At 41.9% G+C, this 19,006-nt stretch overlaps 1 protein-coding gene across 1 annotated transcript in view; it reads left to right on the top strand.

Moving 5' to 3' along the window:
* Positions 1-19,006, top strand: part of LOC115119460 (calmodulin-regulated spectrin-associated protein 2-like) — a 167,808-nt gene that overhangs the window by 62,066 nt on the left and 86,736 nt on the right. The window contains 2 exon segments of the mRNA XM_065013677.1: positions 7,284-7,472; positions 10,715-10,804. Of these exon segments, the coding sequence (XP_064869749.1) occupies positions 7,284-7,472; positions 10,715-10,804 (279 nt within the window).

The raw sequence follows: 19,006 nt of genomic DNA, 5'->3' as shown, positions 1-19,006 counted from the left end.
AGCCTAATGGTTATAGCGTTGGGCCAGTAACCGGAAGGTTGCTGGATCGAATCCCCGAGCTGACAAGGTAAAAAAAATGTTGTTCTGCCCCTGAACAAGGCAATTAACCCACTGTTAGGCCCGGTAGGCCGTCATTGTAAATAGGAATTTGTTCTTAACTGACTTTCCGAGTTAAAGGTTAAATAAAAATAAATAAAAAGGTTTTTCAAAGGGTTCTTCTATGGAGACAGAACCCTTTTAGGTTCTAGATGGCACCTTTTTTCCCTATGAGCAATAATGTAAAAAAAGAGCCTCCAAAACAACACTTTGAAATTAGTTTTTCAATAGTACACAAAGGTAAAATATCAAAATATTTATATATTTTCTCATAGCATATTATAGCAAACAACTTTATCAACACAGACACGAAGTGACTGTCTATCTCTGCTATTACGTCAGAGTGCACTCCTCCCTAATTCTGGACTGAGGTTGCATTACAGTATCTAGTACATCCACTGTTTTAGTCAAATTTGTGTTTGTATTTAATTGAAAAGTGTTTACTCCCATAAGCCCAACATGCCTCAAAGTTATTATACTTCTGGCAGTTTAAGAACATGTTCAAAACATTAAAGATTGGTGTGTTTATGTACATACAGCCAGAGAGTTCAGAAGAGACTAGGACTACATCTCATAACTGCACACTCTGTCTATAAAGCTGTTGGTTTAAATCCAGAGTGGATTTCTGGATGATACATCCCAGTGTACTGTAAGCCTCTTGGGCTGCCAGTCAGAACAGAAGAGCTGCCAGTGTATCACATACTTGTTCTCCCCACTGTATATTTATATAGTACCAGTCAACAGTTTGGACACACCTCCTCATTCCAGGGTTTTTCTTTATTTTACTATTTTCTACATTGTAGAATAATAGTGAAGACATGAAAACTATGAAATAACACATGGAATCATGTAGTAACCAAAAAAGTGTTAAACAGATTTAGATTCTTAGAAGTTGGCTTGATGACAGCTTTGCACACCTTTGGCATTCTCTCAACCAGCTTCATGAGGTAGTCACCTGGAATGCATTTCAATTAACAGATGTGCCTTTTGTGGAATGTCTTTCCTCCTTAATGCGTTTGAGCCAACCAGTTGTGTTGTGACCAGGTAGGGGGTATACAGAAGATATCCCTATTTGGTAGAAGACCAAGTCCATATTATGGCGAGAACAGCTAAAATAATCAAAGAGAAACGACAGTCCATCATTACTTTAAGACATGAAGGTCAGTCAATCTGGAATATTTCAAGAACTTCCTTCAAGTGCAGTCGCACAAACCATCAAGCGCTATGATGAAACTGGCTCTCATGAGGACCGCCACAGGAAAGGACGATCCAGAGTTACTTCTGCAGCAGAGGATAAGTTCATTAGTTACCAGCCTCAGAAATTGCAGCCCAAATGAATGCTTCACAGAGTTCAAGTCACAGACACATCTCAACATCAACTGTTCAGAGGAGACTGTGTGAATCAGGCCTTCATGGTTGAATTGCTGCAAAGAAACCACTACTAAAGGACACCAATAAGAAGAGACTTGCTTGTGCCAAGAAACACGAGCAATGAACATTAGACCGGTGGAAATCTGTCCTTTGGTCTGATGAGTCCAAATTTGAGATTATTGGTTCCAACAGCTGTCTTTGTGAGACGCAGAGTAGCTGAACGGATGATCTCTGCATATGGTTCCCACCATGAAGCATGGAGGAGGAGGTGTGATGGTGTGGGGGTGCTTTTCTGGTGACACTGATTTATTGTGTAATTCAAGGCACACTTAACCAGCGATACGCCATCCCATCTGGTTTGCGCTTAGTGGGACGATCATTTGTTTTTGAACAGGACAATGGCCCAGCACACCTCCAGGCTGTGTAAAGGCTATTTGACCAAGAAGGAGAGTGATGTAGTGCTGCATCAGATGACCTGGCCTCCACAATCACCCGACCTCAAACCAATTGAGATGGTTTGGGATGAGTTGGACCACAGCATTTTTAGTTTATTTATTTTTTATTTGACCTTTATTTAACCAGGCAAGTCAGTTAAGAACAAATTCTTATTTTCAATGACGGCCTAGGAACAGTGGGTTAACTGCCTGTTCAAGGGCAGAACGACAGATTTGTACCTTATCAGCTCGGGGATTCGAACTTGCAACCTTTCGATTACTAGTCCAACGCTCTAACCACTAGGCTACCCCGCCGCAGCCAACAAGTGCTCAGCATATGTGAGAACACCTTCAAGACTGTTGGAAAAGCATTCCAGGTGAAGCTGGTTGAGAGAATGTCAGGAGTGTGCAAAGCTGTCATCAGGGCAAAGGGTGGCTACTTTTGCCAGTAGCATACCACCCTGCATCCCACTGCTGGCTTGCCTCTGAAGCTAAGCAGGGTAGGTCCTGGTTGGTCCCTGGATGGGAGACCAGATGCTGCTGGAAGTAGTGTTGGAGGGCTGGTAAGAGGCACTCTTTCCTCCGGTCTAAAAAAGATCCCAATGCCCCAGGGTGTGATTGCAGACATTTCCCTGTGTAGGGGGCTGTCTTTCAGATGGGATGTTAAACGGGTGTCCTTACTCTCTGTGGTAACTAAATGATCCCATGGCACTTATTGTAAACGTAGAGGTGTTAACCCCGGTGTCCTGAGTAAATTCCCTTAATCTGGCCCTCATACCATCATGGCCACCTAATAATCCCCAGTTTACAATTGGCTCATTCATCCCCCTCCTCTCCCCTGTAACTATTCCCCAGGTTGTTGCTGTAAATGAGAATGTGTTCTCAGTCAATTTACCTGGTAAAATAAAAAAAACACTTTTGATTTGTTTAACACTTTCTTGGTTACCACGTGATTTCATTGTTTTGATGTCTTCACTATTATTCTACAATGTAGACAATAGTAAAAATAAAGAAAAACCCTTGATTGAGTAAGTGTGTACAAATTTAGGGATTTTTCTTAACGTTAAGGATTCCGATTTCATTTGAACATTCACAGCCCTAGAAGAGGGTTTATACTGTATGCTATGTTAGGCATCTACTAGAACTATGAAGATACACGGGTCTTCATTTCATATGTCTGAATCACACCGATTATGCTGTATCAGATTATGCAGTTGATCTATCATTCTTGGACGGGTGATGTCAGAAAATAGTCTCTTGGATTATTTTGATAAACTGACGGCTATAAAATAGTAATTTGATGATCTATTTAATGTATAGCTTTCACCAAATCCTAACTGTTTAATGTTTTACCCCTGTAGTCTGTAGTGACACTGTACTAACCTACTATATTTACTGGCAGGGGAGTAGAGGAACTGGGACTGACTTTAAATATCTGGGAGGGAAAGCATGGAAACATTGGTTAGTTGGTCTCCATGCCTCTCTCTCTCTCTCTTTTTCTCACTCTCCTTCTGCCTGTTTGTCTCCCCCTTTCCTCCATCTGTCTGTTTGTCTCCCCCCTTTTCTCCTTCTGCCTGTTTGTCTCCCCCTTTCCTCCATCTGTCTGTTTGTCTCCCCCTTTCCTCCTTCTGTCTGTTTGTCTCCCCCTTTCCTCCTTCTGTCTGTTTGTCTCCCCCTTTCCTCCTTCTGTCTGTTTGTCAACCCCTTTCCTCCTTCTGCCTGTTTGTCTCCCCCATTTTCTCCTTCTGTCTGTTTGTCTCCCCCTTTCCTCCTTCTGTCTGTTTGTCTCCCCCTTTCCTCCTTCTGTCTGTTTGTCTCCCCCCTTTCCTCCATCTGTCTGTTTGTCTCCCCCTTTCCTCCATCTGTCTGTTTGTCTCCCCTTTCCTCCTTCTGTCTGTTTGTCTCCCCCTTTCCTCCATCTGCCTGTTTGTCTCCCCCTTTCCTCCATCTGCCTGTTTGTCTCCCCCTTTCCTCCATCTGCCTGTTTGTCTCCCCCTTTCCTCCATCTGCCTCTCTCTTTGGGAAACCCAGTGTCCCACTGTGTGTAAACAGTCTCTTATATATGTGTCTCTATGGAGTCATGATGAACAGAGGTTTGTGGGTCATGATGAACAATTCTTTGCTGTTTTGTGTATCCCTGTTTTGTTGCTTGGTGCTGTTGGTTTTGCTGCTAGGTGCTGTTGGTTTTGCTGATAGGTGCTGTTGGTTTTGCTGCTAGGTGCTGTTGGTTTTGCTGATAGATGCTGTTGATTTTGCTGCTAGGTTCTGTTGATTTTGCTGCTAGGTGCTGTTGGTTTTGCTGATAGGTGCTGTTGGTTTTGCTGATATGTGCTGTTGGTTTTGCTGCTTGATACTGTTAGTTTTGTTGCTTGGTGTTGTTCCTTAATACTGTTAGTTTTGTTGCTAGGTGTTAGTTTTGCTGCTTGGTGCTGTTGGTTTTGTTGCTAGGTGCTGTTCCTTTGTGCTGTTCGTTTTGTTCCTTGATACTGTTAGTTTTGTTGCTGGGTGTTAGTTTTGCTGCTTGGTGCTGTTGGTTTTGTTGCTAGGTGCTGTTCCTTTGTGCTGTTCGTTTTGTTCCTTGGTACTGTTAGTTTTGTTGCTAGGTGTTAGTTTTGCTGCTTGGTGCTGTTCCTTTGTGCTGTTCGTTTTGTTCCTTGATACTGTTAGTTTTGTTGCTAGGTTTCAGTTTTGCTGCTTGGTGCTGTTCCTTTGTGCTGTTCGTTTTGTTCCTTGATACTGTTAGTTTTGTTGCTTGGTGCTGTTCCTTTGTGCTGTTCGTTTTGTTCCTTAATACTGTTAGTTTTGTTGCTAGGTGTTAGTTTTGCTGCTTGGTGCTGTTGGTTTTGTTGCTTGGTGCTGTTCCTTTGTGCTGTTCGTTTTGTTCCTTAATACTGTTCGTTTTGTTGCTAGGTGTTAGTTTTGCTGCTTGGTGCTGTTGGTTTTGTTGCTTGGTGTTGTTCCTTTGTGCTGTTCGTTTTGTTCCTTAATACTGTAAGTTTTGTTGCTAGGTGTTAGTTTTGCTGCTTGGTGCTGTTGGTTTTGTTGCTTGGTGTTGTTCCTTTGTGCTGTTCGTTTTGTTCCTTGGTACTGTTAGTTTTGTTGCTAGGTGTTGGTTTTGTTGCTTGGTGCTGTTCCTTTGTGCTGTTCGTTTTGTTCCTTGGTACTGTTAGTTTTGTTGCTTGGTGCTGTTCGTTTTGTTCCTTGGTACTGTTAGTTTTGTTGCTAGGTGTTAGTTTTGCTGCTTGGTGCTGTTGGTTTTATTGGAAAAACAGACTCAGTTCATTGCTAGGTTTCCTATAGATTGTCCTTATAATAGGCCACTTGCAGTTTTGTGACACAACACAATGCCACAGATGTCTCAAGTTTTGAGGGAGCGTGCAATTGGCATGCTGACTGCAGGATTGTGCACCAGAACTGTTGAATTGAATGTTAATTTCTCTACCGTTTTAGCAAATTTGGCAGTATGTCCAACCGGCCTCACAACCGCAGACCACGTGTACCCACGCCATCACAGAACCTCCACATCCGGCTTCTTCATCTGCGCGATCGTCTGAGACCAGCCACCTGGGCAGGTGATGATAAAACTGTGGTTTTGGACAACTGATCCTCACCAGGATCTGGACCTGACAGCAGTTCGGCGTCGTAACCGACTTCAGTGGGCAAATGCTCACATTCAATGGCCACTGGCAGACTGGAGAAGTGGGCTCTTCACGGATGAATCTCGAGTTTAACTGTACCGGACCGAGGGCAGAAAATGTGTATGTCGTCATGCTGGTGAGCGGTTTGCTGATGTGTCCCATGGTGGGGTTATGGTATGAGCAGGCATAAACTACAACAAACACAATTGCATTTTATCAATGGCAATTTGAATGCACAGATCCAGCATGAGATCCAGCATGATAATGATCGGCCCCATGTCACAAGGATCTGTACACAATTCCTGGAAGCTGAAAATGTCCCAGTTCTGTCATGACCTGCATACTCACCAGACATGTCACCCATTGAGCATGTTTGGGATGCTCTGAATCAATGCTTATGACAGCGTGTTCCAGCTACCGCCAATATCCAACAACTTCGCACAGCCATGCAACAGCCTAATCAACTCTATATAAAGGAGATGTGTCACGCTGCATGAGGCAAATGGTGGTCACACCAGATACTAACTGTTTTTTTAAAGGTATCTTTGACCAACAGATGCACATCTGTATTCCCAGTCATGTGACATCCATAGATTAGGGCCTAATTCATTTATTTCAATTGACTGATTTCCTTATATGAACTACAACTCAGTAAAATCTTTGAAATTGTTCAAGTTACGTTTACATTTTTGTTCAGTGCATATAATTTATTTTTACATTGACGTCATTTAGCAGACGCTCTAATCCAGAGCGGTTTACAGGAGCAATTAGGGTTAAATGACTTCATCAAGGGCACGTCAATAGATTATTTTTGACCTGTGTGAGGATACCAACCAGAAACCTTCTGGTTACTGGCCCAACGCTCTTAACTGCTGGGCTGCCTGTCTACTGTGATAACTACATAATGTAGTACCAGGTAATGTAACATGCAGTCATTTCGTCTTGAATCAACTGATTGTAGATCAGCCGTCCTACCACACTAGTGACCTTCTGAATCCGAACAGCAGCGCTGACCTGCGTCCCAAGCAGGAAGTAAACACACACTAGAAATGTTAGAGTGGAGCAGACCCATGAAGAGGCAGGAAGAGCAGCTGTTCTGTTCTCCCCCCTCCCCTGGAATGGAAAGGCCAGCAGAATGTCATGCTTTGTACTGTTCTACTCAGACCAACACACACTCACACACACATTACACTCAGACCAACACACACTCACACACATTACACTCAGACCAACACACACTCACACACACATTACACTCAGACCAACACACACTCACACACATTACACTCAGACCAACACACACTCAACCATACATTTACACTCAGACCAACACACACTCAAACACATTACACTCGGACCAACACATACTGACACACACATTTACACTCGGACCAACACACACTCAACCATACATTTACGCTCAGACCAACACACACACACACACACACACACACATTTGAGTTCCCCATTTAGAACTTAAGTGACGTCCATCTAAGTACTGAAGTACCGGTTTTTACCAAACATGCCCAATGATTTTATGTGACCTACATTTGACCTTAGATGGGTATCTTTGACCCTCAGTCTCACCTGTTTGTTCTGGTTGACATGAAGAGGGAATGGGAACTAATTTTCTCTGTGAAACATTGATGATTGTGTCCTCTCTGAGCATCTAGTCTAGCAACCATCTCTAGTCCATGTTCTCTGAGAGGATCCACTCTAACACCTCTCCATCTCTTTTCCCCAGAGTTCCCACCTGGCCCTGATAGACACTCTGATGTTGGCGTACACGGTGGAGATGGTGAGTGTGGAACGGGTGATGGCGTGTGTCCACAGATGCTCCTCCCCTCTCAACGACCCCTCCTCCCACCCCGAAGGACACATCAGAGATCTGCCCTACGACACTGAGGACGCAGTCACCACATGGATCAACAAGGTTAGGGTACTAAGATACACACACACTCTAATACCAGAGATATTACATATTAGGCCCCACTGTATATTCTTAAAGCTGAGATCCCCGAAAGGTGAAACGGCCGCTCCTGGCACATTTGTTATTGTTTTTGATTAGAGGAAATGAGCAGCGAGCATTGTGGGTAAAAACCTAGTAGAACTCAGCTGTTCTATGGTGCGTGCAATGATGTCGGAGGAAAAAAATATGTTTGTTGTTTTAAGAAACGTCTCTGTTGTAATATTGCAAACGGACGTGGCAACGTGTCAGATCAGATTACTGAGAGAGACTCCGGTCAGAATAAACTTGTTCTCATTTTAACGTCTGTTTACACAGGACTGGGAGGTTTAACCAGGAACCAAATGTACGTACAGTCAGAGTCTTAGCCCTAAAAGATAGTTCCTGTTAGCTGCTAATATTTGGATAATTCATCCCCACTGTTGAAATCCTCATAACATCCCATTAAATCAAGTCTGGCTCTGTGCCATTGAGCTTGTTTACATTCCTCCCTGCAGAAGCCAATGTGTTTCCTGCTCCCTGCTGCAGGCCAAGGCCAGACGGATACCAAAATGTACAGACACACATACATACACACACACGTACACATATTGGGCCACGCATGGAAAAATGCACACTCATGCGGAGATATGATGGATGAACACAAATATTAACATGAATACACACACACACTCAGGAAACACACAGATACACACATGATCACTTACTTGTGGATGGACTCACACGTTCTCACACACAGCAGCTCGCAGGCATACAGTAGTGTACGATAGTGAGTCTCAGTTCATGGTGTGTGTGTGTGTGTGTGTGTGTGTGTGTGTGTGTGTGTGTGTGTGTGTGTGTGTGTGTGTGTGTGTTACATCACTGGCACTGGAGCCCTTTGAAGAGACAACAGCCCTAGAAAAACAAGACTAGGACTTTCCTTCTACTTCCCCATGATGTTTGTTACCCTCGTACACAACAAGGCTTAGAGCTGGAACATTTATGAGCCTATGAGAGATGTTTTCATGTGCTGAATGATGAAGTCATAGTAGTGCTTTGAAGTTTGACTGAAGTAGCTAGCTACATTATGGAAGCTGTAATCTCCTCTACATTATGGTAGCTGTAATCTCACCTACATTATGGTAGCTGTAATCTCTCCTACATTATGGTAGCTGTAATCTCACCTACATTATGGTAGCTGTAATCTCACCTACATTATGGTAGCTGTAATCTCTCCTACATTATGGTAGCTGTAATCTCACCTACATTATGGTAGCTGTAATCTCATCTACATTATGGAAGCTGTAATCTCCTCTACATTATGGTAGCTGTAATCTCTCCTACATTATGGAAACTGTAATCTCTCCTACATTATGGTAGCCGTAATCTCTCCTACATTATGGTAGCTGTAATCTCCCCTACATTATGGTAGCTGTAATCTCTCCTACATTATGGTAGCTGTAATCTCACCTACATTATGGAAACTGTAATCTCTCCTACATTATGGTAGCCGTAATCTCTCCTACATTATGGTAGCTGTAATCTCCCCTACATTATGGTAGCTGTAATCTCTCCTACATTATGGTAGCTGTAATCTCACCTACATTATGGTAGCTGTAATCTCACCTACATTATGGTAGCTGTAATCTCCCCTACATTATGGTAGCTGTAATCTCTCCTACATTATGGAAACTGTAATCTCTCCTACATTATGGTAGCTGTAATCTCCCCTACATTATGGTAGCTGTAATCCCACCTCCATTATGGTAGCTGTAATCTCTCCTACATTATGGAAACTGTACTCTCTCCTACATTATGGTAGCTGTAATCCCACCTACATTATGGTAGCTGTAATCTCTCCTACATTATGGTAGCTGTAATCTCTCCTACATTATGGAAACTGTAATCTCCCCTACATTATGGTAGCTGTAATCCCACCTACATTATGGTAGCTGTAATCTCTCCTACATTATGGAAACTGTAATCTCCCCTACATTATGGTAGCTGTAATCTTTCCTACATTATGGTAGCTGTAATCTCTCCTACATTATGGTAGCTGTAATCTCACCTACATTATGGAAGCTGTAATCTCCCCTACATTATGGTAGCTGTAATCTCTCCTACATTATGGTAGCTGTAATCTCACCTACATTATGGTAGCTGTAATCTCTCCTACATTATGGTAGCTGTAATCTCTCCTACATTATGGTAGCTGTAATCTCCCCTACATTATGGTAGCTGTAATCTCCCCTACATTATGGTAGCTGTAATCTCTCCTACATTATGGTAGCTGTAATCTCACCTACATTATGGAAGCTGTAATCTCCCCTACATTATGGTAGCTGTAATCTCTCCTACATTATGGAAGCTGTAATCTCTCCTACATTATGGTAGCTGTAATCTCTCCTACATTATGGTAGCTGTAATCTCCCCTACATTATGGTAGCTGTAATCTCCCCTACATTATGGAAACTGTAATCTCCCCTACATTGTGGAAACTATAATACCGACCTACATTATGGTAGCAGTAATCTCCCTTACATTATAGAAACTGTCATCTCCCCTACATTATGGAAACTGTAATCTCCTCTACATTATGGTAGCTGTAATCTCTCCTACATTATGGAAGCTGTAATCTCCTCTACATTATGGTAGCTGTAATCTCTCCTACATTATGGAAACTGTAATCTCCTCTACATTATGGTAGCTGTAATCTCCTTTACATTATAGACACTGTAATCTCCCCTACATTATGGAAACTGTAATCTCCTCTACATTATGGTAGCTGTAATCTCTCCTACATTATGGAAGCTGTAATCTCTCCTACATTATGGAAGCTGTAATCTCCCCTACATTATGGAAACTATAATATCGACCTACATTATGGTAGCAGTAATCTCCCTTACATTATAGAAACTGTAATCTCACCACTCAGAATGCTTAATCTGCCACAAGAGACTAGTCACCGCTGAAAGTCACTGTTTCCTATCGTTCTCTCTCACTTACACACACAAAAACAAAACCTCCACATTCATTCCCCCTCATTACACTCATTCGTTGTTGGTAATGTGACCCTCAATAATAACCTCTCTCTCTCTCTCTGTCTCTCTGTCTGTCTGTCTGTCTGTCTGTCTGTCTGTCTGTCTGTCTGTCTGTCTGTCTGTCTGTCTGTCTGTCTGTCTGTCTGTCTGTCTGTCTGTCTGTCTGTCTGTGTCTATCTATCTATCTAGGTGAATGAGCACCTCAGGGAGATTCTGGTGGAGGAGCAGAGGTTGAGAGAGAGCTCTTGTCTTGAGACCACAGCTACAGGAGCTCAGAGGGTGAGTACAGACCTTCCCCCTGCTAACAGTTAACAGGAACTCAGTCTCATGCCAGCTCTATAGAGACACTGCTACGCTATGAGAGACTGCACTGCAGGCATTTATGTAAGGCCTACATTCGTAGAAAAACATGTTTTGGCTTCCATGTAGAACCCTCTGTGGAATGGAACCCAAAAGGTTTCTACCTGGAACCAAAAATGGTTCTCCTATGGGGGTAGCTGAAGAACCCTTTTGGAGGGGGGGGGGGGGGGGGACATCGTCTTTTGAATACTCAGTTGTTGACACAGGAGCCACTGGGTCGTTTCAGATTGAATAGGACATGAAGGGAGGATTCTAGCAGCTTCTCACCGCCCACTGTTCTGGATGCAGGGCTGTTTCACTTAGGAAAGTCTGGGCCAGTCCGTCTGTGTCCAAACCATATTAATATTCAGGATGGAGAAACATTTTCAGTGTTAACTTACATGACTAAAACCAGATTTAAAGTATATAGAAACGATAATAAACATATATATTTTCTACAAAGATCATCTTCAAGATTTAACAATCACCTAAATAAAAGCTAGACAGGGAAAATCTACATTTCAAAAAATGTTTGGTCGGCGACCGTACCATTGTCCACACCCAAGGTCACGCCCCAGCAAAGCCCACCCATTGTCCACACCCAAGGTCACGCCCCAGCAAAGCCCACCCATTGTCCACACCCAAGGCCACGCCCCAGCAAAGCCCACCCATTGTCCACACCCAAGGTCACGCCCCAGCAAAGCCCACCCATTGTCCACACCCAAGGTCACGCCCCAGCAAAGCCCACCCATTGTCCACACCCAAGGCCACGCCCCAGCAAAGCCCACCCATTGTCCACACCCAAGGTCACGCCCCAGCAAAGCCCACCCATTGTCCACACCCAAGGTCACGCCCCAGCAAAGCCCAGCACCTAAGCCCCATTTTGATCCACCTGAGCCTTTCTAGGCCTGATGGTTCTCTCCTCTCTGTAGGCCTGATGGTTCTCTCCATTCTGTAGACCTGAGCCTTCCTAGACCTGATGGTTCTCTCCTCTCTGTAGGCCTGATGGTTCTCTCCTCTCTGTAGGCCTGATGGTTCTCTCCTCTCTGTAGGCCTTATGGTTCTCTCCTCTCTGTAGACCTGAGCCTTCCTAGACCTGATGGTTCTCTCCTCTCTGTAGACCTGAGCCTTCCTAGACCTGATGGTTCTCTCCTCTCTGTAGGCCTGATGGTTCTCTCCTCTCTGTAGGCCTGATGGTTCTCTCCTCTCTCTAGACCTGAGCCTTTCTAGACCTGATGGTTCTCTCCTCTCTATAGGCCTGATGGTTCTCTCCTCTCTGTAGACCTGATGGTTCTCTCCTCTCTGTAGGCCTGATGGTTCTCTCCTCTCTGTAGACCTGAGCCTTTCTAGGCCTGATGGTTCTCTCCTCTCTGTAGACCTGAGCCTTCCTAGACCTGATGGTTCTCTCCTCTCTGTAGACCTGAGCCTTCCTAGGCCTGATGGTTCTCTCCTCTCTGTAGACCTGATGGTTCTCTCCTCTCTGTATACCTGACGGTTCTCTCCTCTCTGTAGGCCTGACGGTTCTCTCCTCTCTGTAGGCCTGATGGTTCTGTCCTCTCTGTAGGCCTGATGGTTCTCTCCTCTCTGTAGGCCTGATGGTTCTCTCCTCTCTAGGCCTGATGGTTCTCTCCTCTCTGTAGGCCTGATGGTTCTCTCCTCTCTGTAGACCTGATGGTTCTCTCCTCTCTGTAGGCCTGATGGTTCTCTCCTCTCTGTAGACCTGAGCCTTCCTAGACCTGATGGTTCTCTCCTCTCTGTAGGCCTGATGGTTCTCTCCTCTCTGTAGACCTGAGCCTTCCTAGACCTGATGGTTCTCTCCTCTCTATAGGCCTGATGGTTCTCTCCTCTCTGTAGACCTGAGCCTTCCTAGACCTGATGGTTCTCTCCTCTCTGTAGACCTGATGGTTCTCTCCTCTCTGTAGACCTGAGCCTTCCTAGGCCTGAGGGCAGGGGGCACGGGATGGGCCGCAGCACCGCGCACAGAAGACAGACCAAGCCCATGGGGGAGGGGGGGTGGAACCCCACCCTGCCACACTGGGTAGGACATAGCAACACTTTAAGGGGCATTGCACTAACATTGGCGCTGACTAGGGAAATGTTTCCCCTGTTCTTAGTGCCAGTTTGCACGTTCAAACTAAAACAATGTAACTAATAATGGCATCTTTATGCTTTCGTTAATAAAATAATTATAAAAATACTCTTTCAAAATGCCGATGTTTATTTAGTTATTGATCCATAACGAATTTCTATGGGAATGAATATCACTGAATTACAGAAATATTGGAACAAAGTTGTCTAATGAAGGTAAACAAATTGTTGCTTACTAGAAAATACTCTTTTAAACACACACGGTCACGTTGTACAGCGCCATTATGGCTATTAGCAGGTAGCTGGACAATAGACTTGCCTGGAAGGAGGATAGGGGGAGGGTTCTATCATCAAATGTATTTCTAAGTTAGGTTGGCTGTATCACAACTGGCCGTGATTGGTTGTAATTTCAGTTTAATCCACCAGAAAAGACAAAACAAATATTATGTATCACATCCGACTGTGATTGGGAGTCTCATAGCGTGGCACACAATTGGCCCAGGTTTCTCTCCCCCTAAAAACAGAAATAAATGTTTTGGCCTTTACGAATATTATTTTGGCCTTTATTCAGATTACAATCGCTCACTTTCGTTTAAAAAAAAATAAAAAACCTCCAAAATATCATTATATATTATCAAGTTCATGGCACAGCCATATAGTAGCACCTACATAAAGCTGAGTGACTCACTCATTCATGGCTTTGCATCAAAATAATAAGTACCAACATTCTTTCTGATAGTCTTTAATAAAGAAATGTTTTGGTTATCCTGACCTGGACGCCATGTACAGTATTATAATAGACCATTATGGGCTATTAGCAGGACAATATACCTTTACCAACACCTCTCTGTATTTTGATACTTTGTGGATGTATCTAAGTCACCGCATAGCAATGCAAAATGCGTTGCAACAGATACCCGTGTCGGCCGCCACCGGGAGACCCCTGAGGCGGCTTTTGGTTTTAATTTAGAATCCTCTATATGTAATTATTGGCGGCGAGTCACGTCATATTTTTCGATATACTGTAGGCCTACCGAAGGCGACATGAGTCACTAGTGTTGAGTAATGTGCTGTTAAATGTGGTGTAGGTCTTATTTATTTAAAGAGCATATTGAAGTTAGAAACAATAGGATTTGAAGCAGAAGCCTACAATTATTTTAGCACCGTTTCGCACTTCTCTGAGACAAGCATGGGGACTGGTCTTGAAAAATCAATGAGATTTTATTTTCACTGAATATCTGTTTGGGTATTGGTTAGACTACAATTAGAAATGTTATGCTCTTAGTGTAACCTTTATTTAACTAGGAAATTCAGTCAAGAACAAATTCTTATTGACAAGGACAGCCTACTCCTTCCTCCCCATTGGGGAATTGAACCCCGGTCTCCCTCGTGCCCGCATGACACGGGGATTCTTTAGCTAAATAGCCAAGTACTGTAGCCCACTCCCGACCGCCACGCGGTTTTTCTTGGAATAGAAACACCATAATATTAAGCCAAGTAATTAAGCAAAATTTCTTAAAATCAGTCCCATATACTATGTTCTTACAAAAAAAGGTTTTAAAATCTCTAGTACAGCCACTATTGAAGGCTATCAAATGCTTCTCAAAGATGCCCCCTGGTGGTCAAACTAGCACTAACTAGCATTACTGGGAAAGTATTCTGACCCCTTGACATTTTGTTACGTTACAGCCTTATTCTAAAGTTGATTAAATAGTATTTTTTCCTCATCTGTCTACACACAATACCCCATAATGCCAAAGAGAAAATCATTTGCACATTTATTATAAATAAAAACTGATCACATTTACATAAGTATTCAGACCCTTCACTCAGTACTTTCTTGAAGCACGTTTGACTCTGATTACAGCTTCATATCTTCTTGGGTATGACGTTACAAGCTTGGCCCACCTGTATTTGGAGAGTTTCTCCCATTCTTCTCCGAAGATCCTCTCAAGCTCTGTCCGGTTGGATGGGGAGTGTTGCCTGCGCAGCTTTTTTCAGGTCTCTCCAGAAATGTTTGATCGGGTTCAAGTCCGGGCTCTGGCTTGGCCACTCAAGGACATTCAGAGACTTGTCCCGAAGCCACTCCTGCGTTGTCTTGGCTGTGTGCTTAGGGTCATTGTCCTGTTGGAAGGTGAACCTTCGCCCCAGTCAGGTCCTGAGCGCTCTGGAGCAGGTTTTCATCAAGGATCTCTCTGTACTTTGCTTCATTCACCTTTCCCTCGATCCTGACTAGTCTCCCAGTCCCTGGCACTGAAAAACATCCCCACAGCATGATGCTGCCACCACCATGCTTCACCGTAAGGATGGTGCCAGGTTTCTTCCAGATGTGACGCTTGGCATTCAGGCCAAAGACTTTAATCTTGGTTTCATCAGACCAGAGAATCTTGTTTGTCATTTGTCTGAGTCCTTTAGTTCAGTTTATGTCATGGAAAGAGCAGGTGTTCTTCATGTTTTTTTACACTCAGTGTATCTCCGTCTGCAGGACACCACATGTGTACCTGTAGGGTACTGTAGGACAGTAGATTTATACCTGTAGGATACTGTAGAGCAGTAGATTTATACCTGTAGGATACTGTAGAACAGTAGATTTATACCTGTAGAACAGTAGATTTATACCTGTAGGATACTGTAGAACAGTAGATTTATACCTGTAGGACAGTAGATTTATACCTGTGGGATACTGTAGAACAGTAGATTTATACCTGTAGAACAGTAGATTTATACCTGTAGGATACTGTAGAACAGTAGATTTATACCTGTAGGACAGTAGATTTATACCTGTAGAACAGTCGATTTATACCTGTAGGATACTGTAGAACAGTAGATTTATACCTGTAGGATACTGAAGAACAGTAGATTTATACCTGTAGCATACTGTAGAACAGTAGATTTATACCTGTAGGATACTGTAGAACAGTAGATTTATACCTGTAGGATACTGTAGAACAGTAGATTTATACCTGTAGAACAGTAGATTTATACCTGTAGGATACTGTAGAACAGTAGATTTATACCTGTAGGATACTGTAGGACAGTAGATTTATACCTGTAGGATACTGTAGAACAGTAGATTTATACCTGTAGAACAGTAGATTTATACCTGTAGGATACTGTAGAACAGTAGATTTATACCTGTAGGATACTGTAGAACAGTATATTTATACCTGTAGGATACTGTAGAACAGTAGATTTATACCTGTAGAACAGTAGATTTATACCTGTAGGGTACTGTAGAACAGTAGATTTATACCTGTAGGATACTGTAGAACAGTAGATTTATACCAGTAGGATACTGTAGAACAGTAGATTTATACCTGTAGGATACCGTAGAACAGTAGATTTATACCTGTAGGATACTGTAGAACAGTAGATTTATACCTGTAGAACAGTAGATTTATACCTGTAGGACAGTAGATTTATACCTGTAGGACAGTAGATTTATACCTGTAGGATACTGTAGAACAGTAGATTTATACCTGTAGGACAGTAGATTTATACCTGTAGGACAGTAGATTTATACCTGTAGGATACTGTAGAACAGTAGATTTATACCTGTAGGATACTGTAGAACAGTAGATTTATACCTGTAGGATACTGTAGAACAGTAGATTTATACCTGTAGGATACTGTAGAACAGTATATTTATACCTGTAGGATACTGTAGAACAGTAGATTTATACCTGTAGGATACTGTAGAACAGTAGATTTATACCTGTAGAACAGTAGATTTATACCTGTAGAACAGTAGATTTATACCTGTAGGATACTGTAGAACAGTAGATTTATACCTGTAGGATACTGTAGAACAGTAGATTTATACCTGTAGAACAGTAGATTTATACCTGTAGGATACTGTAGAACAGTAGATTTATACCTGTAGGACAGTAGATTTATACCTGTAGGATACTGTAGAACAGTAGATTTATACCTGTAGGATACTGTAGAACAGTAGATTTATACCTGTAGGATACTGTAGAACAGTAGATTTATACCTGTAGGACAGTAGATTTATACCTGTAGAACAGTAGATTTATACCTGTAGGATACTGTAGAACAGTAGATTTATACCTGTAGAACAGTAGATTTATACCTGTAGGATACTGTAGAACAGTAGATTTATACCTGTAGGGTACTGTAGAACAGTAGATTTATACCTGTAGAACAGTAGATTTATACCTGTAGGATACTGTAGAACAGTAGATTTATACCTGTAGGACAGTAGATTTATACCTGTAGGATACTGTAGAACAGTAGATTTATACCTGTAGGACAGTATATTTATACCTGTAGAACAGTAGATTTATACCTGTAGGACAGTAGATTTATACCTGTAGGACAGTAGATTTATACCTGTAGGACAGTAGATTTATACCTGTAGGACAGTAGATTTATACCTGTAGAACAGTAGATTTATACCTGTAGGACAGTAGATTTATACCTTTAGGACAGTAGATTTATACCTGTAGAACAGTAGATTTATACCTGTAGGGTACTGTAGAACAGTAGATTTATACCTGTAGGATACTGTAGAACAGTAGATTTATACCTGTAGGATACTGTAGAACAGTAGATTTATACCTGTAGGATACTGTAGAACAGTAGATGTATACCTGTAGCATACTGTAAAACAGTAGATTTATACCTGTAGGATACTGTAGAACAGTAGATTTATACCTGTAGGATACTGTAGAACAGTAGATTTATACCTGTAGAACAGTAGATTTATACATGTAGGATACTGTAGAACAGTAGATTTATACCTGTAGGATACTGTAGAACAGTAGATTTATACCTGTAGGATACTGTAGAACAGTAGATTTATACCTGTAGGATACTGTAGAACAGTAGATTTATACCTGTAGGATACTGTAGAACAGTAGATTTATACCTGTAGGATACTGTAGAACAGTAGATTTATACCTGTAGAACAGTAGATTTATACCTGTAGAACAGTAGATTTATACCTGTAGGATACTGTAGAACAGTAGATTTATACCTGTAGAACAGTAGATTTATACCTGTAGAACAGTAGATTTATACCTGTAGGATACTGTAGAACAGTAGATTTATACCTGTAGGATACTGTAGAACAGTAGATTTATACCTGTAGGATACTGTAGAACAGTAGATTTATACCTGTAGAACAGTAGATTTATACCTGTAGGATACTGTAGAACAGTAGATTTATACCTGTAGGGTACTGTAGAACAGTAGATTTATACCTGTAGGGTACTGTAGAACAGTAGATTTATACCTGTAGGATACTGTAGAACAGTAGATTTATACCTGTAGGACAGTAGATTTATACCTGTAGGATACTGTAGAACAGTAGATTTATACCTGTAGGATACTGTAGAACAGTAGATTTATACCTGTAGAACAGTAGATTTATACCTGTAGGACAGTAGATTTATACCTGTATGACAGTAGATTTATACCTGTAGGATACTGTAGAACAGTAGATTTATACCTGTATGACAGTAGATTTATACCTGTAGGATACTGTAGAACAGTAGATTTATACCTGTAGGATACTGTAGAACAGTAGATTTATACCTGTAGAACAGTAGATTTATACCTGTATGACAGTAGATTTATACCTGTATGACAGTAGATTTATACCTGTAGGATACTGTAGAACAGTAGATTTATACCTGTAGGACAGTAGATTTATACCTGTAGGATACTGTAGAACAGTAGATTTATACCTGTAGGATACTGTAGAACAGTAGATTTATACCTGTAGAACAGTAGATTTATACCTGTAGGACAGTAGATTTATACCTGTAGGATAGTAGATTTATACCTGTAGGATACTGTAGAACAGTAGATTTATACCTGTAGGAGACTGTAGAACAGTAGATTTATACCTGTAGGATACTGTAGAACAGTAGATTTATACCTGTAGGATACTGTAGAACAGTAGATTTATACCTGTAGAACAGTAGATTTATACCTGTAGGACAGTAGATTTATACCTTTAGGACAGTAGATTTATACCTGTAGAACAGTAGATTTATACCTGTAGGGTACTGTAGAACAGTAGATTTA

This window comes from Oncorhynchus nerka, linkage group LG9b (assembly GCF_034236695.1).
Source record: "Oncorhynchus nerka isolate Pitt River linkage group LG9b, Oner_Uvic_2.0, whole genome shotgun sequence".
Lineage (NCBI taxonomy): Eukaryota > Metazoa > Chordata > Actinopteri > Salmoniformes > Salmonidae > Oncorhynchus > Oncorhynchus nerka.
The sequence above is the reverse complement of the archived record's forward strand: the minus strand, read 5'-3'. Positions and strand labels throughout refer to the sequence as shown.